Below are 25,703 nucleotides of genomic sequence, written 5' to 3'. Positions count from 1 at the left end.
CCAGTTAAGCCATCTATTTCTTTCACCTGCCAGTCATCTTGGGGGTTTATGGAAATTCTCTATACCACAGTCACCTGCCTGAACAAAACGGGCAAATGTCCCACTGTGATGGTGACTCAAGGTAAACGGATCCTGGGTGGGGAGTTAGTTTGGAATTGATGAGGTAAGGAAAGGGAGATGACCATCCCCTTTTGCCATATTAATATGTTTGTTATGACTACTACCCCGCCCTGGACTGCTGGAGGAAGAGGAATATGCAAAAAAATGAATCAAAGAAGGCATTTTGTATAAGTCCCAAGCAGGCCTTTTGGTATCTACTGTCTGGCAAAAAAAAAAAATAAAAATAAAAGTCACCTCAGAGGCATGGAGTTTCATATAAATCCCTCTTTAGGAACCCACACACCATTACAATACCTGGCGATATACATTCCCTCCTTCTAGTAGTGAAAGAAAAGAAAATGCAGGTTTTGGAAAATGCATGCTCATAAGCAGGGGTCTCATAGACTAAGAAAAACTTGCAGAGAAAGCCCTCAGAGACAACACATCTCCTTCCGTCCAGACCAGCATCTGTACTGCACAGGCTACTATCCACTTACTTGTCAGAGACAGCTCTCGCTTTGAGCAAGGCTGCTGTGTAGCATATCGTTGCCGACTTTGGTAAGCTTATATCTGTTAGAGAGAAAAAAAGGAGGAACTGTTATAAATCTGTACAAACAAAGAGCAATGATTTTTTAATACACTAGCATTTTAATCATGTAAGCCTAAAGAGCATAAATTAAGACTATTTTAACTGTTCCTTATGTAGCCAAATGGTAGGTGAAACTAAGGGTAATTCATACTTTTGTGAATAATTCAAATTTCAAATCCACCACACTGTTCAGCAATCACCTTTTATTTAAAATATGGATTTTTCATATGTTGAGTTTATTTAAGCAGAGAATAGCTATAAATACATAAATTTAAATATGACATGAATAGTCTTGATATCAAGAAAGGCAAACAGGACTTCTTTGTTAACTTATAAAATTTCTCAAGAGGCATATGAAATATTAAAGTGAAAAAAATATTACCTGGATTCTTTTTTAAATATGAGGTTTTTTAGTGATAAATAAATTTATTTAAAAATTATTCTTTAGTTTTTCTTTAGTTAGTATTCTTTAGTTATTCTTTTAGTATTCTTTAGCTATTCTTCAGATTTAAACCAGATTTCATGAAATTTATATTTAGTTTTTTTGTTAAAATTGGAAAGAGAAATCTTTATGAGGATATATTATGAAATCTTTATAAAACTACACAATTTTTGTTCATTCAAACCCATGATAAAGCTCCTTTCATATGAAGCCTAATTTGTTGCCCACAAAAACAGTTCCTTTCAGTTTGTACAGAAAATTTCAGATGGAGGGGTGGGAACGGGTACCAGATTCAGATAGAGTTTACAGGCAAATAAAAGCACAGAGTACAACTAAGAGGAGATAAGTGCAAAGAGGGTAGTCCCTCTGGGGGCAGGGGGTAGGACTTGTTTTTAAATTATGATCCTATTTCGCACCAGAACTGTCTTTCTTTAACACTCAGACTAGGTAAAAATATGCCATTCCCAGGTGCTACAAAATTCACCCGAGGTTAGAAGAACTCTTAACACCTGGCACGCCCTCCAAGTTTCTTTCGGGCTGTTTTCAACTTTAGAAGAATTACATTACGGTAGGGATGAAAAGGAAAGTCCATAACTAGACAAAAGTCAACAGCAGAAGAAAATAATTTCATAAAAGAAAAACAACCTTTCATTCAATAATGAGTATTTACCACCAATTCCAGCATGAGGAATTTCTCTTTGAGGGAAATTTCAATGACACTGATAAAATACAAATAATCAGAGAAAATACCAACACAGAATTGAAAGGGAGAGAGGTCTTTGTAACCCTGATCTCATAAATTATATCCAAACAAAATTTCAACACCATATGCATACTGTAAAATGGTGTGCTTATGACTAAGAAGGAAAAAAAATGTCAGACACTCATGGATTTGTCTTGTTGCTTCTCCAACATCTAAACATTTAACCACTTCCCAGTATGTGAAATCAATTCAGGAATCAATTATCTTGTTTGCCAGGGTCCATTTATTGATTGTTACTGGAAGATAATAAAAAAAATTGCAGATAATACACATTCTACTTAAAAGTTCAGACCTTTTTTTTTTTTAAACTTCAGACCTTTCATTTAAAAATTATCTAAGCCCTGCTTCCACCCTTCCTGGTGTGATCTGTGTTCCTTCTGCGACAATCTAGCACCTTTCTATGAAGTGGAAACAAAGGATTAGTCCTAGAAAGGAGTTGAAACTGAAAATAATGGTCAAAATTATTCGAAGGTGGCAGCACAGATGGAACCTCACATGATAAACTAAAGAAAACCTGTTGTTAAGGATTTAGCTTCTCAATGAGAACGATCATGTTGTTTAGAAGGTTACCTAATCAAGCAAATGAACACATTCACCCAGTTGGAAATGCAGAAAGAGATACGATTGATGTGTTCCAGCAGAATCTTAGAGATGCCTAATCAAAGGTGATCTTTAATCCCCTCACACCCATAGACAGGACATTCACAACTCTGCAACGTTACAACTACTATGGTACAATTTCCCCATTTAAAAAAATTTTACCCTTACTCCCTCATTGTATGTAAAGATACTGGTATATGTGCACAGTCATAATGCTTAAAAAAATAAAGAAAAAAATATTTTAATCAATATCAAATGGGAAAAGGAAGAAATATAAATACCCCATTCCCCACCAGTGGCAAGTTCATTCCACTTGTTATCTCTTTAGTATATTATTTTGCTCTCACTATTAAACAAAAATTAAAAACAGCAAACAATTCTTGCATAACTTATTTATATATTTTCAATATTTTTCTTTCAATTCTTTCAAAGCAATACATCTATTTGGTAATGGCAATTTGTCTCTAAGGAGGGATGAATCATTATAAAGAAACTGATCCTAAATTACCCTTCAGGTAAAGCATCTTGTTCAAATAAGGTTTTTGTGTACAACACTTTCTTTTTTAATGTGGCAATATAAATCAAATGCTTTAACATTTTGCCTACCCAGCAATTCTACTTCTGAGACTTTATCCTAAGGGAAATCATCACAACTGTGCATGAAGATTTAGCTTTAAGGATGTTGATCACGACATTGTTTCTAATGGTAGAAAACTGGAAACGGCCCACATGTCAATCATAGGAGAATGGCTAAGGTGCTGCACATCCACAGGGTGCAATTCGATGCAGTCGTTAAATCATGTGGTGGAAAGTATTTTATGACCTGGGGAAATGTTGCATTGTTGTAAAACAAGTTTTGTAAAACAAGTTTACAAAAATTATGATTTCACATATTTTTAAAAAAGCATTTTTATGCACAGAGATAAAAAGGCTGGAACTATATATACCAAATATGAACAGTTTTTATTTCTGGGTGCTGGGATTATAGACAATTTTTTTCTATGTTTACCTGCATTTCCGAAGCTTCCTGCGACGTACACGTAATAAGTGAATTTTTAAAAGATAACAATGATGCTAAGGGGAAGAATTCTTTCTACAAATTGTCTGCAGCAAGTTCATGGGCAAATATGATACACTGGTGGAGCGAGACACAGACAGCATAAACAGACAAAGGCAGAACTTACACGAAGTGCTGTTAGCCCGCAGATGTAGAAAATTATTTATATACCTTCATGAAAGTTAGCGTATTCCTTTTGTGGTGTGCAGTTGTTAACCGTATTTTAATCTAATAAATGCCTAATATCTAAATCAGAGGCAGGACCTGCATGTTTTGGTTCACTTTTAAGAAAAAACCATATACATTACCTTTAGGAGAAAGCTAATTATTATGGGCTGCTTGCCCCATGAGTCTTTTTTCATTTCTTTAGGGAAAAAAAAAAAAAAGGCTGAGACTTGGTTGTTGTTGCCTATTATAATTATGAAACTTATTATTTTGAAATAATTATGGGGACATAGGAAGTTGTGAATACAGCACACAGAGTTCTGGGAAGCTTCCTTCAGCGTCCCTCAAATGGTGACAACTCACATAACTGCATTATAACATAAAAAAACCAAGAAATTGACGTTGGTACAGTACTATTAAGTCAATTACAGACCTTATTCAGTTTTCACCATTTTTTACATGCATTCCTGTGTATGTGGTTCTATGAAATTTTATCCCAAGGCTAGATTCATGTAACCACCACTACCATCAAAATACGCAACTTTTCCAAAGGAACTTTCTCACGCTACCCCTTTATTTGTACCCTCCCCACCCATACCTGTTCCCAGTGACCACTAATCTGTTCTCTATCTCCATAGACTTGTTTGCCTACTATGATTTTATGCTTTTGCCACCAGGGAAATGGATAAAATGGTAAGGGGAACAGGGTGACTAACCATACTGATGGAAATGGTAGTATCAGAAGTTTTAAGCAGGAAATAACAACAAATAAGCTGCTTTCCAATATTGCTTGTAATTTATTCAGAAATTTTATTTTGAGGAAGAAACTCAAAATCGTTCTAAGTCCAATTTTGTATGAGCAGACTCTAACTGTGCAGTGCTTTTCTGTCTTTTGAAAGTGGTGTGTAGCTACCATTATTGCCAGAAAGTCCCCTTAAGAATTAGAATCCAAGGAGGAAATGAAAGTAAATGAGACATCACACACTCATTGTAGAAACAAGGAATGCCGAATAAATGTTTCTCACTTTGGCAAAGCTGAACTGTTGGCGTTAGTTTAATTTTCCTTCCATTTCTTTCCACCTTGTGTTTCATACAGATCCTTTTATGAAAGAAGAACTTTCTCCAAGCATCTTAGGTGTACAAAATCAAATTGTTGTGAAAGTCTTTCCTTAAAATCTACAATCTTGAATTTCATACAACTGGAATCATAGCATGTGTACTTTTGTGTCTGGGTTCTCTCTCTCCAAATGATGTTTCTGAGGTTCATCCATGTTGTAGCATGTATCAGTACTTCCTTCCTTTTTATTGCTGAGTCGTATTTCATTGTGTGGATATACAATATGTTTATTCTCTTGCTAATGGCTATTTGGATTGTTCTCCAGTTGGGGACTACTATGAAGAAAGCTGTTGTGACTATTCTTGTGTACTTTTTGGTTTAAAAAAAAACCCTCATTTTTTCTTGGATATGTAACTGGAAATGGAATTGAGTCAGAAGGTAGATGAATGTTTAAACTGGTAGACAGTGCTCCATAGTGGTTGTATGAAGTTTGCAAAGCTAATATATGGCGAGAGAGGTCAGAAAAAGGGTGACTTCTGGGTTAGAGGGGCAATTTTCTGAGATGATGGAAAGTTCTATGATTCTGGGCAGTGATCACAGAGGTATATACATAGGTGAAAAGTCATCCCAGTCTACATTTAAGATTTGTGCATGTTACAATATGTAATTTATACCACAACAAAAAAGATGGAAAAAAAAAGCCAAACCTACAATCCTGTGTTACCTGAAGCTGCCTTCTCTTACTTGCCTTTCATCATTCTGGACCCTCCATTCTCTCTATGCATCCTTATCTAAAAATTACTTCCTAGTTTAATAAACAGAATCTGATTATGTTTCAGGTTGGTCTTTCAAATACTAAGATGGTTAAATTATCCTCTAAACCTAATCTTTTCCAGAATAAATACTTCTAGCCCCTCAACTGACACAGTCTTCAGAGCTTCTCACTTATTTTTGTTACGGAGCCATGGGTGATTTCAAAATATGAGAATTAGAAGTGGAAATAATCATCTGAATCCCTGAAACCCGACAGTACAGAGCTCAGGGGAAACGTGCAGTCTGAGCAGCCCTGGCCACGAGCATTCTCTGAGTACTAGTTGGGCTGGCCCTGAAGCTGAGCACCTGGAGCGGTTTGTTCCTATGGTCGTGTGGTCAACAAACCCCTCTGATTCTATTCAAACCAATTTCAGCCAAAGCCAGGTCTTTTCTCTTTTACTTCAGCCATGAGAATTTTTGAACCTATGAGCAGGATTTCACATTTGACTCCATTAAATTTTAAATCTTAAAAAAAAATCTAGGACTTCTCTGGTGGCACAGTGGTTAAGAATCCACCTGCCAATGCAGGGGACACGACCCCTGGTCCGGGAAGAGCCCACGTGCCGCGGAGCAACTAAGCCTGTGCACCACAACTACTGAGCCTGCGCTCTAGAGCCTGCAAGCCACAGCTACTGAGCCTGCGCTCTAGAGCCTGCAAGCCACAACTACTGAGCCCACGTGCCACAACTACTGAAGCCCGTGCGCCTAGAGCCCATGCTCCGCAACAACAGAAGCCACCGCATGCTGCAACTACAGAAAGCCCGCGCCACGTGCAGCAACAAAGACCCAATGCAGCCAAAAATAAAATAAATAAATTTATAAAAAAATAAAATCTAAACCATTAAATATTAATGGTTTCAGCATATTAGTCCAGGCTATTAGTCATTGTTGTAACTCAACCTACCACTCACAGCTTTGCTCCATATACCTCGTAAGTACACCTTCCTCCCCATATGATTATTATCATCATCAAAATTACTGCTGACATTTATCAAGGGCTTATTAAGTGCCAGGCACTGTTGTTAATCACTTACACACATTAATCCTCAGAGCAACCCTATGAGATAGGACCTACTGCTAGCCCTGTTTTATAGATGGGGAAAGTGAGGCATAGAACAGTTAAGAAATATGCCAACATCACACACTTAGAACAAATAATGAGCTTCCCCCAGAACACACGCTTTTTAACTGTGCTATGCTGTTGACAAGGTCTGATTTAAAAACATACTGACCATAGCAATACCAAGGAGAGAATCCAAAAATGGTATTCTAGAGATCACCCTAAATTTGCAACGGTCTGCAATGATCTATGTGCAACCATTTATTAATAGTTATGATAGGTATTATACCATTAAATTATACCATTTATTAATGGTGTAATAGGTATCATGACCACATTGCTCCACGTTACCTAAAAAGACAGCATTAAAAACATTATCAAAATTCACTTTGTTATAAGGCAGAAACTAACACACCATTGTAAAGCAATTATACTCCAATAAAGATGTTAAAAAAAATTATCAAATGTTTTATTTAAATAAAGATACAAATACTTCCATGGCATTTCTCTAATTCAGAAATATAAAGAAAAATGGCCTTAATAAGAAACATTTAAATATTATTGTATAGACTACAAATATTTTCACATGTACTATCTCAGCTGTTTTTATGTCACACAACTTCCTCAGTAAATCCATGCTGGATCTTCAATCACCTCTTTCCTAAGTGTTCATAAACCACATATTTCTCTCCTCTAGAATTTTGCTGGGATTGATTTATTTGTTGAAATTCTTAAAAAAAAAAGAATCAAAAGTATTGAGGGGAAATAGAAAATAGGAGTGAATAGTTGTATATTTTTATTAACTTATTAACACATTACTTTCTTATCCAGATAGTAGTACTACAAGGTAAATCAAAGAATTGGACAACAGCACATGACTGTGTAGGTCAGCCCTCAAAAATCTTTCATTTTACAGATAAAAAATACAGGCCCAGGGAAGCTGAATGATATACTTAAGAGCTGCCTAACTAATTAGTGACAGAGATGGTCTTGCAATAGCGTGTCACCATCCCATACTGCCAATGTGGTACTTGCTTTTATTTTCCTTATCATCATTCTCTTATACTTTATCATTTTCCTTGGAAAATGGCTTCACAATTAAAGTCTTGAGACTTTTGCCTCCTCTGAACTTTAGCCGCCCAGAACACCGCTGACAGGTTTCTACCTCACTTGTATATACTTATTTAGCTATTTGTCATTCTGATATTTTCATAAACTTTAATCATCTGTGTTTAATTTTACATTTTTTTTCCCCAGTGGGAATAACTATAATCTCATCTTTTAGAATCTCTCATCCTTCTTGAACCAATTTCCACTTTAACAATCTCTGTATCTCCTATGCCACATAGTGTCCGCACAAAGTATTTATTGAATCTCCATTTATGGGTTTATATTTATCTTTCGTTTGAATTAAAAAAAGGGTGTGACTTCTCGTTGTTGTTATTATAAGCTATATGATAACATGCTCTCCTTTAAGGTGCTTCCTTTTTGGCAAGAATTAAATCCAAGGTATTAACTACTCTCAGGCTTTGTCGACTTTGGTTGTAATTAAAGTGTAAGACAAGACCTTGTCAGAAGCTTTGCTTTTAGCAAATGAGACTCGTAGATTGACAGGTGCAGGCCTTCACATCGCCTGCTCCAAACTCACAACCTATGAAGACTAGGTGGACCTTCCACCTGTTCCCCACATTCCACTTTTTTTCCCTCCTCATGTCGTTGTTATGACTCAGCAGAAGTAGGCAGGTGTTGGTGGGTTACATGAATCCTGGCAGGCTCTTGATAACGTCTTAGTTACATGCCCCCGAAAGACAGATTATCTAAGGCTTATACTGGGTCTACATAGTTAAGAAAGAGATCCCCAGAGAGCAAATGAAATGAAGTAGTTATAGTTTAAAATAGAAAGTTTTGATCACCCAGGAAATAAAAAAAAGTTTCTGCCTGGGATTCCCATTTGTTGTATAAAGAAGAAAAGCCAAACTCTAAAAACTCTTTTATACTTGTTGGTTGGAAAACCCTGCATACGTTTCCCTGAAGGATAGAATTCTGTTTCTTCGCAGAGTCTGAAATCACCTCCCCAGTCCTCTCCAGCGGCATTCTACTCCTTCACATCTTAGGGCTTTCCCAGCGTTCATCTCTCAACCACCTCAAGTCAAAAAAGGGCAGAGTGTGAATCCACTGTGCCACTCCCTTCACTCTGGGGGCAGGCTGAAGCCCCTCCTCTGCTGACATTGCTTCCAAGTCTCTCCATGGTCTCCAGAACAAAATCCAAACTAGACCCAAAGCTCTTTGAGGCCTGGCCCCTGCTTAACTCACCCAGTGCAAGTTCAGCCCTTTGCTACAGCCTCTGTCTTCCCTCTGCTCTGTGGGAAACAGAGTTCTCCTCACAAGCTGTGTCAAAACTGCCCTGAACCTCTGGACATATTCTCTTTGCCTCCAGCACCTGCGCTGTCTGGCTCAGCACAGATCCCACCTCCACTGGAGTGGCTTCCCTCATTACCCTGGATGAGGTGTCCCTTCCATCTTGGGTTAAACTCTATCAGTCTTTACACTTTACAGCGATTGTCCATTCTCTTATTTCCCTCTCCTACTCACGTGGTGTGCTTTAGGGGTAAAAGCTGTGTTTCTTCATCACTTTGTACCCACAACACAAAGCAATGTTTGAAACATAGTTGGTGGTCAGTGTTTGCTGAATAAAATCCTAAGTTAATGTACTAACATCAAATCACTTGATATTACCTTCCTTCAACATGCGAACATTTACTTCTAATTTAGCTTCTGGGAGCCAAAAGTGGGTGCTTTAAGAGGGAGTCATAAACTTGTTATTTCTCAACACGTATACTTCCTTTATCTTTGCTTACAGCATTCCGGCAGAAGGCATGACATTGGACTGTGCTCTAAATCTAGATGTCTATTTGAAAAGGCAGTGGAATGAAAAAGTGGGACAGGAAGAACGCAAGAGTAAAAGCTGAAACAAGGTTGAAGAAAAGTAGAGTTTTTATCCAGAAACAAGGCAGGCAAACCACACATCTTCTGGCTCCCAAGGACCCTTTACGAGAATGACGCTGCTGAAAAAAAAAAAAAGTCATCTCAGGGAGGATGACTGTTAAGTTTTCAAAAGTCATAAATGGCTCATAAGATCAAACCTGCAATGCAATGAAATAATCTTAGGACAAATTTATGTAATTATGAGTAAAACTGTCAATTTGATGTGTCTCAGAAAACCCATGGGGCAAAACTTTAGATAGGACAGAATTTTTCCAGTGATAATCTTTTCGCCTTATTTCCTTTTGTTCATCTGCAATAATAATAACAATCAAGATGTAATTTTAAAAGGACCATTACTTTCCCGGTGCATGAGATTAGTCAACTGAGGGTCAATTTTACATCTCTACTTCTAAAAGAATGTTTTCAAGGGTGGCAACCAGCAGATAAGTCCCAAAGCACCTCACAAGTAAGGACACTATGTCATAGTGCATCTCCATCTAACAAGTTGTTCGTTCACCATAGATGCTCTGAACACCTACTGTAGTACATAAGTGTCCAAGAAGAAGAGGACACAGGGCTTGCTCTCAAAGAGTTTCTTTCTCTGTACTTCCCACAGCATGTTTCAAACTGATTCACTGAGCACGGATTCATCCCACCTCGACTCACCAGGGGTTGTTTTTTGTTTTTAACATCTTTCTTCAATAGACTGAAAGCTTCTTGGCGACACAGAGTAAATCATATTCATCTCTGAATGTGGAAGCACCTAAAAGTTAGTATTTTCAACAATAAAGGTTTGATAGATCCTTGCTGAATTAATTTGAAAAAATTAACCTAATTACTCTTACAACCATTTAAGATTACATAGTATCAAGCATCACTTTTCTTGGTTGCCCAGCAAACTGATATACTTGAAGTTTGTGTAGCCTTGACAGACGCTTTTAGAGCCACGAACTGACTAACCAAACAAACAAAATTGAAAAACAAACGAATGAAAATGCAGCCCACTTCTCCTTCCTGTCTGTGGACTGTAATGTCTTATTACTGTACCATTATGTGATGTTGTCCTCCATATGACTGTCTTCAATAAAATTTCTCAGTTTACTCCTGTTCATGATATGATGCAATGAAAACAACAGGAATGTAAAATTCTGTCCTTAGATTTTTTTTTGGGGGGGGGGGTTCCAGACAGTATGAAGTCTTTTTGTCCCACCTTCAAAAAGCCAATCTAAGGTCCCCTTTCAACCAAAGGTGAAAACTTCACTGAAGAAATAAAAAGGACTGATATACTAGAACCTCAAAATGATGCGCCACCTGGGATGGGGAAATACTACATGATCTTGGTAACCTGGAGGAGGGGGAGAGGCAGGCAACACGGATTCAACTATCATGCTACAAAGCCAAACAACAGATCTTATCTGCAACTTTCGAATTGGATTACCCCAAAAGGTCTGTGTCAGGAGGCCCTTCTGTGGCTGGTGCCCTGGAGCCAAATACAGCAGCTTATGGGATGGTGATGGCCAGCTAAGGAGGGATGTTACCTTGGTAAATTATGATAACTGGGCAGTAAGGATTACTAAAGCCAGCATAAATTTAGAGGGTTTGTTCATGTGCCAACTCTGCGAATTACAGATGTATGCATTCATAAAATGTCTTCCAACATCAGAGATTGTAGAAGTTTTTCACGCACACAGTCTTCACTGAAATAGCATCTGTTATCAGAACTCCCGCTCATTGCATGTATAGTATATACATACACTTTGTAACCTCAAAGGCCTAGTCCTCTTGACAGGTCTCTTAGTTTCCAAGTCAGCAGGGCACCCACTGCAAAGCTATACAGGGCCATCACTTCTCAGTCGCTCATGCTTACCAGCCTGAAGCCATAGCCCATGGTGTCAGTGCTGATAATTATTTTCTTCTTTGAAGCAGCAACGGGATTATCTGCCTATCTTTTACACAAGGATTCTCTTCAGCATTTGCCGGGTATCCTTGATCTTTTCCGTAAGAGCCAGGCCAGGGAAGGGAGCTGGACTAGGCTTCGAGTCTGTCACTAGGGACTGATAGCACTTCAAACCCTCTTTCTTGAATGCAGCCTCCTTTTGTAGTGGATATGTCTCAGAAGCTGCCTGTGCCTATGGCATCAGAACTCACATCTATACATACACTTGACCGAAAAGCACCATTTTGGAGGTCTGGACAGCCTGACGCTGACTGCTTCAATACAGATTTTTTTTAAATATTTATTTATTTAATTTGGTTGTGCCAGGTCTTAGTTGTGGCTCGAGGGCTCCTTAGTTGTGGCAATGTGAACGCTTAGTTGTGGCATGCATGCAGGATCTAGTTCCCTGACCAGGGATCGAACCCGGGCCCCCTGCACTGGGAGCGTGGAGTCTTAACCATTGCGCCACCAGGGAAGTCCCGTCAATAGAGATTTTATTCACCGGTCCTTCTGGCATCTCAAATCCCTCTTATTCCACAAACATAAATGGAAAACAGCCTAACGAAAAGACAGGGTATCCAGTGACCATTTCAGAGGAATGGAGATGATAGTTGAGTAACTTGTACTAGTTATAAGGCCCTGGGCAATGAACAAAGTGTACAAAATTTTTACTTATAACTACATACTGACTCTGCAAACCAATGAGTAGCAAAAAGCTTATTCTCTGAATAGTCTCAACATAGAGTGATTCCCTCATGCTTTCTTTAGAATTTCTGTTTTCAATCTACTGAGATGAAAGTATTTCCCCCAATGTTACAAACATGTCTTGTTCTTGAAAGTATACCCTTTGCACATTGCCAGATGGTAGATAATAATGCTAATTTAGGATGGGCTTGACGCCACCAGTAAAAATGGTCTTGACACAGTTGTTGCATTTATATAGCATTCGTGACTATAAAAAAGACCAGCTGTCCCTCACAGGGAAGTTCCTGTCCCCAAATTTAGGGCAATCACTAAATGACCTAATGGAGTAAATATCGAAAAGAGCTTGGATTTGTATTTCTACTGGTACAAATTGCCCCAAGGCTGAAACAATTTGTCTTTTGATCAGGAGTGAAAATGTTGGGCATTTTTCATTTTTCAGCTTTCCAAATGTTAGAGTTGTTTATAGATAAAACTAAGCATTTCCATTCTTACCAAACATCTACACATATGTCCTATGAGATCTAAAATTAATTTTAATAACAGGCCATAACACTTTTGGGGGGGGCAAAAGACTGGGCTTTTATGCTCTCATTTTAACTGACATTTTATGTATGGTTTTCCATTTGAACAAAATGGATTGAGAACAGAGGTGAAGTTCAGGAGTGGTCACCTTAGCGCTTTAGAATGGTTAATAGTTACTGAATTCTTACTGTATGGCCCACACTGTTCTAAACATTTACCATGGATTAACCGCTTTAATCCTCACAACAAATTCCCGGCTGCATGATCCTGGGCAAGTTACTTAGGCTTTCTAAGCCTCGATTCCATTTCCAGAGAAAGAAATGGAAGCTTAGAAGGTTAAGTGATTTGCTGAAGTTCACTCAGCCAGTGAAAGGCAGAGCTGGGACTTGATCTCAGGTCTTCCCCACCAACAGGACTGCCTTTGGCATCCTCAGGGATCACTAACTAGAGACAGAACTAGACACTCCCAAAGGAAATGCTCACAAAATTAGCACTCACATTCCTCTTCACTTGCTCTGTGAGATTCTTCTAAAATTGAAATGGGCAAATGATAATGAATAAGAAACGCATGAATTCTTTTCCCCATTCCCACCCTAATCTTTGAGACTTAAGCTTTCAACCTAGGTGGCCTATAAACTTCTTTGAAAGGCGATCCAAAGCTTGCAACAACTTTCTCAATGGCTTTGAAATGAAGGCTCTGATGACTTAATGATCTTAAAAAACATTTCTGTCTTTATAGCTAATGTATGACTGAAAAAAAGAGATAAATCTCCAATTAAATGGACACCATACATCAAATCCCCTTTGTGACTAAAGAAATCAGGTACACCTTGAAGATGGAAAGACATATTTTGAAGATGGTTTCAGAAAGATAAGCAAATATAGATATGCCCAGTTCTTAAGGAACGATTTTAAAAGAATCTTAAAAGACAATGTGGCATTACTAAATTCTGCACCACGGCTCCAGCCCGCCTAATTCATGCCTTTGTAAGAGGAGTGAGAGAGGGAGTGAAAGTCACTTCAGCAAGGCTTACGTTTATGAAAAACACATGGGCTTTTAAAGCCAGCTAAACCTGAATTTGCATCTCAGTTCTACAGTTTTCAAGGAATGTGGTCTTGAAAGTTACTTAAATTCACAAGCCTCAGTTTCTGCATCTGCTAAAATGGAATAACTACCTCCTTGCAAAGACACTGTAAGGGTTATGGGTAATGTGCGCAATGTGCTTGGCACGTGGTAGGTCCTCAACAAACTGTAGCTGATAATAACAACAAGAACAGTGTTAATAAAAACAATAAAAAATTCTGCCAACAGCAGAGACCAGTGGAAGTATGATGGTGGTTAAGAGCACGGGCCAGGGGTCAGACCACCTCAGCTTTTATCCTGGCTTTCCTTTCCTCGTAGAATTCACATCTTATTGAAAAAAGACTGTTCTCAGTTTATCTCTGCTCTCATAACATAACATCTCCAGGGCTTTACTTGACATCTTAGGCTCTTCACTTCAGCAAATTACTTAACTCTTCTCTGTACCAGTAACCACAGTTGTAAAATGGGGCTAATAATAGTATCTGCCTCATATGTTTGTGGTGAGAATAAATGAGTCCATCCACATAGAGCTTAGAACCACGTCTGACCCTGACACATTATAAGAACTCAATGCTAGCTGTTTTTTTAGTTATTGTGTGAAGGACACTCCAAAACCAACACCAACCACCTGGATAAAAACTGCCCACCCATAATGTTGTTTAACAAATTGAAACTAGAAGAGCATGAAAACTCCTGAGGCTGGCAAGACAGCATTTCAGACTAATGGCTAGAATAATATAAGATCAGAAGTTATCTCAAGGGAAAAAATCAAAACGAGACTGCAGTTTACAAGGAGGTGTGATCAGTTAACTGGTAATCCTACTAAGACTCCAGGGTTGCCAAAGGGCTTCACTGTAAAAGGACTTTGTAAATGTCACTTTTAAAAGTCAAAGCAAATAAAAAAGCGGAGAAGAATAAGAATGAGGCAAAGGGAATACAGGTTGCCTTCCTCCTTTCCTCCGAACATGTTGTGTTTTTTTCCCCCATGCTTTACCGTATTTCTAAATCCTTTTTGCAAAGGTCAGAAAAGCAGCACTAATCCCATTGTGTCACTTCCCAACATACTACTTAAAAACATTCAGCTACCTAGCAAATGTAATAAAGAAGGATGGCTGTACCCATAAAACATCCAAGAAACAGCTACCAAACCAGAGCATTCCAATTTGCAAAGATAACATATAATCCTGCTGCTTTGGGTGTGGCTCGATGGCGAGGGATGGTGAGGCTGGGATTCAAAGTGCTGTCTCCAGCATCTCATGGATTAGGATGATGACATCTGAACCAGGGTGAAGAACAGGGCACCCCCATTGCTGTCTGTACTCCAAGCCCTCTGAAGCACCCACTTTCTAACACAGGGGCAGAAAATGGGACAAGAACTGGGTCAAGGTCCTTTGGGTCTCCAGAAAAAGCAGCAGGGACGAACTTGAAAGAGCCCATTTTACGGTACGGGGTGAGAAAGAAGAGGCATGTGTTTAATAGTCTTGTGTGGTTGCAGCTCACTCCTCAAGCAACAGTAACTTCAGCAGCCACCTCATCATAGTTCTACTGTAAATGACACTGGCCCGAGCCAAGTCTGTACCAAAACACCCTCCAGAATTCAGCTGGGGTTAGGTCATCTGCAGTCTACTGACAACTGCTGAACTTAAAACCCCTAACGAGGCATCTCAGCAACAGTATGTGTCCTGCCACTAATGAGGCTCTTTTTCCATGAATAATGAATAAGAACATCATCTCTGTTGCCAGGTACAAACATAAACAAAGCTCAACACAAGGGCCTTGGTATGGTGAGTTTGTCCATTTGCAACAAAGGAATTTTGCAAAGTGAGAGCCAAGTTTTAGTGGAGGGTGGGACAAGCTCTTGTAACGAATAATGTGGACATATGTTATCAGAATCTAATAAATCAGCTTTTGGTTGTTGTGGAACAGAGGCTGTGCAAAGGGATAGAGAGAGACAACAGAAAGCTCCAAATGAGTTCATTTCTTTATTTTACACTCAGTCTCGTAACACAAAGCTGATGATTTCTGTAATGAGCCAAAATCTTCATGAAAGGAGCCTCAGGAGATCTGAGATCCCAAAGGCTCTGTTGGTTAAATCTTTTCTTAAGCCTTGATGTATCAGGCTGAGGGCAGGTCGGCGCTGGGGATGAGAACACTGGAACCTTGCCATGACACTGATGGCTACGGGGCGGCATGTGGAAAAGTGCATGGCCACTTGAACCCATGTGCTGGGTTCTGCTGGTACTAAAAGGCCTGTAATGTATGAGCATTTTGCCTCTAAGGTAAAGTCTAAGCCTCTGGCTTAGACTCCCAAGGTCATCCCAACAGAGATTCCACATATAAACAGAGAACAAAAGTGAGCTGACATGAAGGCCAAACAGTCTTTATTTTGTTTACTATAAAGTGTGCCACAAATACTTTTGTCTCTTTCTAAAATCAGTTCCACATTAGGTAGCGTATATCTTGTTACACAGGGTGCTCATGTTTGCACAGGCCAAGTGATGCCATCGCTGGCTGACGGGTTTTAGTTTCCATCAGTTTGAGCAAGAATTAACAATAAAATAAAACAAAACCAGTCTCATGATGCCTCAGTTCCTCCAACTGCGGGGGGTAACAACTCTAACCTATTTCAGAGATTCCTTATGAAGAACTGTAGGTCAAAAATAAGACTCAAATAGTATAGTTTGCCCTATATGTTTGATGACTATTTTGACCTGAATAATTATTTTTTTATTTTTATAAATTAATTTTATTTATTTATTATTTTTGGCTGTGTTGGGTCTTCGCTGCTGTGCGCGTACTTTCTCTAGTTGAGGCGAGCAGGGGCTACTCTTTGTTGCGGTGTGCGGACTTCTCGTTGCCGTGGCTTCTCTTGTTGCGGAGCACGGGCTCTAGGCGCGTGGGCTTCAGTAGTTGTGGCTCGCAGTCTTTAGAGCACAGGCTCAGTAGTTGTGGCGCACGGGCTTAGTGACTCCGCGGCATGTGGGATCTTCCCGGACCAGGGCTCAAACCTGTGTCCCCTGCATTGGCAGGTGGATTCTTAACCACTGCGCCACCAGGGAAGTCCCCCTGAATAATTCTTTAAATGCACTAAAGATGCTTACTTAAGAAAAAATATTTTATAAAGTAAACAATGATCATAAGTAATCACTCCCTAATACCCATTTTTATAAGTAAATATATTTATTTTCGGGAGACAGTTAATGAAATACGGCAGAATAGTATGAAATTCTGCAGAGATTCCAGAAGCTAAGTCATGGCAGGTAATTATGTAGAAAATTTTTGTACAATTGATCAAATAGTAAATTCACAGACAATGGCAATATGAGCAGAAGAGTTTTCAAATATCTAGGAGATGTCAGCTTATTTTTCTGGTTTATTAAGAAGAGGCAAAATGTTATTCTGTGCTCATGGGTGACCGCAAAGCCTCTCATATGAAGAAATGGGGCTTATTCTGCTAATGAGGAGAAGACCTGGGATGAAAGGGCCATGATCTTATCTTCAAATATTACTGAACTGTCACAAGGTTTGTAGCAAGAGCTACCAGCTGTTCTATTGCTTTGAAGGATCAACATAACCAACAGGTAGTGGTCACAGTCAGCCGATGAGGGGTCACAGCAGGAGCTCAAACAGTCAGTGCTGTTCCAAAAAGGTACATGCTACCTGCAGAGGTTCTGAGTGATTCCTGACCACGGAAGTCAGGTGGAAATTCTCTAAGAGGATAGTCATCAAAGTGCTGTGCTATAAAAATGATCCTTCTGATCTAATCATTGAAATACATCAAGAAGAGAGGAATACTCAAGTAGATAAAAGTACCCAAGGACTTACCATCATACTTTGCTAAGACCGCCTGAACATCAGCATATGCTTGTAGTTCCAGAAGGGCTTCTAAAAGGTTTTCATGGATGTTGAACATGCTCAGGAGAGGGAACTCCTTCATTAACTAGGAAAGAAGAAACCAAGGAATAATTAATATATGTTTCTTATCTTTTTTAAGTATAACTAATACTGAGTTATATTTATACACTATATATAAAAATATAATGTAATTTTTAGAAGTATACTTAATACTGAACGATAAACATTCATATCAATTATTATGTTGTAAAGCAATAAATGCTTAAATTTTTTCCTGCTATCTTGGAAAAATGGCAACTTTGAATTTGTGAGAAAGTAAGGTGGGAGAAATTCCAAAAGTGAGGAGTTTTTATGAACACTGAGGAACATGCTTAGAGGTAGTACTGAATAATGTTAAAATGCCTTAAAGGTCAAATCAAGTGAAGGTTGAAAACTATCTCATAGGTGTTAACGGTCAGCAGTTTTGGATGGAAGCCAGAGGGTAGAAGGAGAAACAAAAGGCACTACTCTTCTGAGCAGCCTGGTGACCAAGTTAAGGAGAAAAAGTAGGAAAATAACTAGAAGGTGATAAGTGTTGAGAAAATTTGTAGGTAGTGAGACAGGGAATGTTGGTAAAAGAGGAGGATGTTCAGGAGTTCCTGCCTGGTGGTCTCAACAAAACAGAAGTCAAGATTATTTTCTGAGACTGAGGGAACAGGTGGCAGGGAGGAAATAGGAAGACAGCAGTCGAAGTGTAGAACAATCAAGGATTGCAGAGGCCATCTTGGGGCCCTAACAGACCATGAATTTGCAGAGGTTATAATTGGCACTGTTGTCAAGTTTCAGCTAACAGTGCTCAGCAGCCCAGGTACAGTGGCAAAGATGTCAAATGATGAGGCTGAGCCTGGGAAGACTGAATTAGATTCAATGAGAAGTCAAGAAGAGAACTGGCTAGAATGGTGAAAGAATGATTAAAGGAACGGCCTCAGGTTCTCAACAGCATGGGGAGGAAGAGAGGTCCAAAGAGAGTTAAAAGATATGATAATGAATTTCACTGGAAAACAAAGAGAAAGAAGACAGGACCAAGAATTTCAGAGTAAAATCTTATCCTCAAGAAAAATAAATCTCACCTTAAGAAAAAGATAACCAGGGTCTTTATAAAGCAAAGACACACACACACACGCACACACATGCCTATTTATATATATGTGTGTGTGTATGTATGTATTGATGTATACGTATATAACCTCTATTTAATCTCCTAAATGGATAACTGTTTTCTATTATAACACAATGACCTCTAAAAAAGTGATACCTTTTTTTTTTTTTTTTTTTGCAGTATGCAGGCCTCTCACTGTTGTGGCCTCTCCCATTGTGGAGCACAGGCTCCGGACGCGCAGGCTCAGCGGCCATGGCTCACGGGCCCAGCCGCTCCGCAGCATGTGGGATCTTCCCAGACCGGGGCACGAACCCGTGTCCCCTGCATCGGCAGGCGGACTCTCAACCACTGCGCCACCAGGGAAGCCCCGATACCTCTTTTTTTGATGTCAAAATATTTAACGCAATTGTGCTGAGAGAAATAATACTCAAAAATAGGCTAATTTACTGTTAAGCAAGAAACCAGTGGATACATTGCATTGACTATCCACTTCTTCCAAGTTATAAAATCTTTGCCATATTGTTTTGTTTTTTTAAAGCCAAGAACATTTAGCATATCTCTAAAAATAAGTAATTTTCTGCCGCTCCAAAGCATCATATTACCAACGAATAACACCTATCAAAATGATTATGTCTTCAATAAGCCTGTCTGAACCCCCTAGAGACAGCCTGCAGTATTTTCATTGCTAGTAAAGTAAGTGAATAAGGCTGTATCACACATTGTTGATGTTCTGTAACCAATAAAAGTATTTCTTGTTCTGGTTCACTTTGATTCTGGCTGACATCACCTTTTGATTTTTTTTCCCTTTATAATTAGTGCTTGTTAGAATTAAATCTCTCTGTCATTCAGCATTTGGCAACACAATCAAGACATTCTCTAACCTGCAACATTTAAACATTTACCATTTTCAACCAATTCTTCAGGTAAAGGTCAAACTTCAAGGACACAAATCATATTCTATAATTTAAAAAGTGCAACTCCAAATATTAGTATGCTGAAGCTTAAAAACTGAGAGGGGGGTCTAATTAAAATCCAATGAGACTAAGAGCAAACATGGAGGTCTTGGCTTGTTTAAACAGAACTTGAAGTAAGATGCTAGGAGTCTGGGCAGCAATGCTTTTGCTGGAAGCTTGGACAGAGTATACCATGTCCAAAAAAATAATCACCAATAAAAGGATTTTAAACATGGCAAATAGCAAATGTTGGAGAGGTAATCGAAGTCATATGACAATTTGGAAATCTAGCTTTGCTTCTTGAATATAAACAAGAAGAAAAAGGGAACCTTCTGCTGCCCCATCTCACTCTAGCTCACACCTGGCCCTCTCCAGCCCTTCACAACAAACTCTCTTAGAAAAAAGCCATGAATGTTCTACTCCCGCAGCTCCCTTCAATCCTCACTGCAAGCTACAATCTGGCTTCCAGCCCCACAATTCCTCTGAATCTGTTCATTCCACATTTCCAGGTGACTTAAATTGCTCCTGTGGACGCCCTCCAGTCCTTTTTGTGCTTGACCTCTGCAACATTGGACAGTTTGATGACTTTTTCCTTGAAACTCTTGTGTCTCTTGGCTTCCTCAACACCATTCCCTTCTGGTTTTCTTCATACTTATCTACTAGCTCCTTCTCTAGTTTCCCCCTTGTCTGCTACTTAGGAGAAGGTTGTCTCCCTGGTTATGCCCCAAGTGCCCTTCACATAAACACCCTCATCTCTAGGGTACTTCTGTGTCCAGGGCCTCAATACCACCACCTTTGCGGGGATAGCTCCCACATCCTCACATCCTCACATCCTGCTCTGACCTCTCTCCTAAGCCATTACATCAATTTACAAACTATCTCCCTGACAGTTTTACCTGATCCATCTAATACTGGGCTCATAAATTTCTCCTCCCCACGCCAACCCTTCAAACCTGTTTCCCCCCCCACACTCCCCGTAGTACTTCCTATTTCGGAAAAGAACCATTAAGCCCCACTAACCTCTTTGCCCTACCCACAATAGCCACCTTAGAGGTCCCTAAACCCCTGAATTCATATGTAAAAAATGCTTGTAGTTTTCATCAGGTTCGAAGAAAGCTCTGTCATGCAAACAAATACATAAACATAAAACAAGCAAACACTTTAAGAATCGTTATCATTTCCTCTTTTCTCTGACCTTGCTGCCAATAACTTAGTTTATGCCCTTACACTTGGCCTAAATTGCTCAAATAGCATCTTCCTCTGCTTACTTCTAGATCATCTTTTTCCAGCCCACCCTTCACATTACTGTCATAACGACTTTTCAAATAAACACACTTGAGTCCATCTCAAGCCTGCTTGAAAGGCAACCACTGACGTGGCTGGACTTATCCTAAGGAAAAATGCAGATGTGAATATAAATTTACAAACAAGATTGTCTTTCACGACATTATTTATAGTAGTGAAAAATGCAAGCAACTTAAAACTTTATCTATTATGAGGCATTTATGTAAAATAAGATAAAGTCATCTATTGGGCTATGATATACAGTCATTAGTAGCTAAATTCTCAAATAATTATTAATGGCATGGCCTTGGAAATGCAGACACATGACATTACATTAGAAAAAGTAAGATACAAACCAAATAACACAATAAGATCAAGCTTTTCTTCTGTATCTATGCATAGAAACATACTTGGTTAGAAACATACCAAAATGTTTACTACTAGTTATTTCTGGTTAGTGAGATTAAAGGTGATTTTTATTTCTTCCTTCATATTTACCATAGGTTGTAATACTTTTAAAAGGAGTATGTGTACATTCTATAAACGGGGGAGGAAAAACTGTTTTTGAGAATATTGACTTCTCTGAGAACTATGAAACATTGATAAAGGAAATTGAAGATGATTTAAAGAAATGGAAAGCTATCCCATGCTCTTGGATTGAAAGAATTCATACTGTTAAAATGGGCATACTACCCAAAGCAATCTACAGTTTTAATGTGATCCATATCAAAGTACCCATGACATTCTTCACAGAACTAGAACAAATAATCCTAAAATTTATATGGAATCACAAAAGACCCGGAATTGCCAAAGCAATCCTAAGGAAAAAGAACAAAGCTGGAGTCATAACCCTCCCAGACTTCAGACAATACTACAAAGCTACAGTAATCAAAATACCATGGTACTGGCACAAAAACAGACATATTGATCAATGCAACAGAACAGAGAGCCCAGAAATAAACCCACACACCTATGATCAATTAATCTTTGACAAAGGAGGCAAGAATATACAATGGGGAAAAGAGAGTCTCTTCAGCAAGTGGTGCTGGGAAAGCTGGACAGCCACCTGTAAATCAATGAAGTTAGAACACACGCTCACACCATGTACAAAAATGAACTCAAAATGGCTTAAAGACTTGAATATAAGACATGATACCATAAAACTCCTAAAAGAGAACATAGGCAAAACCTCTGACATAAATTGTAGTAATATTTTCTTAGGTCAGTCTCCCAAGGGAATAGAAATAAAAGCAAAAATTTAAAAACAGGACCTAATTAAACTTAAAAGCTTTTGCACAGCAAAGGAAACCATCAAGAAAACAAAAAGACAACCTATGGAATGGGAGAAAATATTTGCAAATGGTGCAACTGACAAGGGCTTAATTTCCAAAATATACAAACAGCTCATATAGCTCAATATCACAAAAACCCAAACAACCCAATTAAAAAACGGGCCAAAGACCTAAACAGACATTTCTCCAAAGAAGACATACAGATGGCCAACAGGCACATGAAAAAATGCTCAACACTGCTAATTATGAGAGAAATGCAAATCAAAACTACAGTAAGGTATCATCTCACACCACTCAGAATGGCCATCATCAAAAAGTCTACAAATAATAAATGCTGGAGAGGGTGTGGAGAAAAGGGAACCCTCCTACACTGTTGGTGAGAACATAAATTGGTGCAGCCACTATGGAGAACAGTATGGAGGTTCCTTCAAAAACTAAAAATAGGGTTACTGATATGATCCAGCAATCCCACTCCTGGGCATATATCTGGAAAAGATGAAAACTCGAATTCAAAAAAATACATGCACCCCAATGTTCACAGCAGCACTATTTACAATGGCCAAGACATGCAAGCAACTTAAGTGTCCATTGGCAAATGAGTGAATAAAGAAGATGTGGTATATAGGTAATGGAATATTACTCAGCCATAAAAAAAGAATGAAATAATATCATTTGCAGCAACATGGACAGACCTAGAGGTTATACTAAGTGAAGTAAGTCAAACAGAGAAAGACAAATGTCACATGATATCACTTACATGTGGAACCTAAAAAAAATGATAGAAATGAACTTATTTACAAAACAGACTCATAGTAAACAAACTCATGGTTACCAAAGGGGAAAAGGGGGAGTAGGGATAAATTAGGAGTTTGGGACTAACAGATACACACTACTATATATGAAAACGATAAACAACAAGGACCTACTGTATAGCACAGGGTACTATATTCAATATCTTGTAATAACCTATAATGGAAAAGAATCTGAAAAAGAATATATATATATGTATATATATAATATATACACATATATATGTATGTATCTGTATTAACTAAAATCACTTTGCTGTACACCTGAAACTAACACAATATTATAAATCAACTATACTTCAATAAAAAGGGAGAAAAAAGAACAAAAAAGAATATTGACTTCTCATCAAATTTAGGATATAAAGTCCTTAGCATGGCAAACACAGCCCCTCGTGACCAGTCCCTGTCTACTGGCCAGCCTCACTTCTAGCCATTTACTAGACACACACTACATCTCACCATAGAATGGCTTTCAGTTCTTTAAACAAGCCACATTCACTCATATTTCTACCTGTGTGCTCCCTCTCCCTGGGTGCTCTCCCTTCGGCCTCCTGGGTCAATCTGGCCAGGTCCTCAACTTCCAGGAACACTTACCTGCCCACCCCTGACTCCTGACCTCTTATCCTCCATCTGCCAGGTTAGGGACTCCTGCCCCAAACTCCCAGAGTCCTTGTCACAATGGTCTGCTGGTCCATCTTCCCCACGAGCCTGGGAAGAGTGTGAGAGCAGGAACTCTGTCTTATCACTAGGTTCTTGGTCACTGACTGACCCATCGTAGGTGCTCAACACATATTTGATGAATGGAAGGCTTTTTAAAGGCTTTTAACAGTACTCTTCCTTTGGGGTACAGTCATATGGGTGCTGCCACAGGCCTGCTTCAGGCCCTGGGGTCACATATCCCTCAACATGTTCCTCTACCATTTAAAATCTTCCAATGACTTTCAGTATCTGCACCTTAGAACAGGTATAGCTAGAACCCATAAGCTTTGACTCAATGTAAGGAAGAATTTTCTTATACTTAGAGCTGTCTGAAAATGAACAGATGGTGTACAAAGTCTCCATCAATGGAACTTCATAGAGAGAGAGGACGGTCACTGGACAGGGACGCTCAAGAAAAGACAGAGGACCTTTTAAATCCTCTAATTCCAAGGAAAAGCATCCCAGCTCCTAAGCATAACTTTCAGGCCCTCCCTCAGCTCAGTGCCAGATGCCTCTTGCCTGCCCCGCCCCCCGCCGCCGTCTTCTACAGATTAAACTCTAGCCTAGTCGGATCAGACTATTATACACCATCCCTGAAATTCTTTCTACAGTTCCTAGACACTGTGTTTTTGCTCAAACTGTTCTTACCACCTGGAATACCTTTTCGCTTCATTTACAAGGCAGCCTGTCAAAATCACCCCACCCTCTAAAGCCCAGATCAAATGCCACCTCCTAAAGTCACAGCATCATAGAAAGTGAGAGCCAGAAGAACTTGTGGAGATCATCCAAACACCCTCCTCAGTTTACAGACAGCTCCCTCCCACCCCCGCCCCACCAAACAACAATGAAGGCTGCAGATTTAAGTCATTCAGCCAAGTTAGTGCCAGGACTATGATTCAAATCAGTACTGATTCCAAATTTCAACACATCACAACACTGTCTCTGGCCTGCCAAGTCTAGGAGAACTAAACCATTTTGCTTATGCTTCTCTGCTATAACACTTACCTATCTGCTTGGTATTGTGTTTGCATGAATATATGCAGACAGCTATATTACAGAGGAAAGGGCCCTCTACATTTGGAGTTATTCATGAGTTTAAATCTCACTTCTACCACTTACTACCTGTGTGACTTTGTACACGTTACATAACCTCTCTGAGCCTTGGTTTTCGTATCTCCTGGGTCTCAGCCCATACGGCATTTTCCCAGACTCTCTCTACCACCTATCTGATGTCATCACTGCACTCACATCACCATTTTCCATTGCTTCTATCACATTCTGAAATCGTCTTATTTATTTACTTATGTAGCTGAATATTAGATAATTTAAAAAGCAAAACAGTAAACAGAGTGACAGTAGGTAATACTGTAATTTCACAGGTCAGCAAATTTTTTCTGTATAGAGCCAGACAGCAAATGCTTTGGGCTTTGCGAGCCATATGGTCTCTGTTGTGACTACTCAATTTTGACATTATAGCATGAAAGCGGCCATGGACAGTACATAAATGAATGAGTGAGGCTAGGTTCCAACAAAACTTAACTTATAAAAACAGGCAGGAGACCAGATTCAGCTGCAGGCCTTAAATTGCCAATCCCTGGCTAACTGGAATAAGTTTCAAAAAACAAAAGGTCTTCATAAAATGAGTTTTATAGTGATATTACATTTGAAAAACATAGCATCTCTCACACACACAGCTGGTTCAGCAGACTGTAGTAAAATGGAAAAAGGCCTACTCTACAACCCAATACTTCCTCTTCCAGCTCTGTTTCCTAGAGCCCGTTCATACATATTTCTGA

At 39.1% G+C, this 25,703-nt stretch overlaps 1 protein-coding gene across 13 annotated transcripts in view; it reads right to left on the bottom strand.

Annotated features, from left to right (window-relative positions):
* Window positions 1–25,703, bottom strand: part of ST7 (suppression of tumorigenicity 7) — a 254,687-nt gene that overhangs the window by 37,400 nt on the left and 191,584 nt on the right. For all 13 annotated transcript variants that reach the window (XM_033863176.2, XM_033863175.2, XM_073809863.1 and 10 more), the window contains 2 exons: window positions 17,703–17,817; window positions 597–669 (listed from right to left, as the gene is read on the bottom strand). In XM_033863176.2, the coding sequence (XP_033719067.1) occupies window positions 597–669; window positions 17,703–17,817 (188 nt within the window). The remainder of the gene's footprint in view (window positions 1–596; window positions 670–17,702; window positions 17,818–25,703) is intronic.

Source organism: Tursiops truncatus, chromosome 9 (genome assembly GCF_011762595.2).
Source record: "Tursiops truncatus isolate mTurTru1 chromosome 9, mTurTru1.mat.Y, whole genome shotgun sequence".
Taxonomy (NCBI): domain Eukaryota; kingdom Metazoa; phylum Chordata; class Mammalia; order Artiodactyla; family Delphinidae; genus Tursiops; species Tursiops truncatus.
This window is presented reverse-complemented; position numbering and strand designations above follow the sequence as displayed.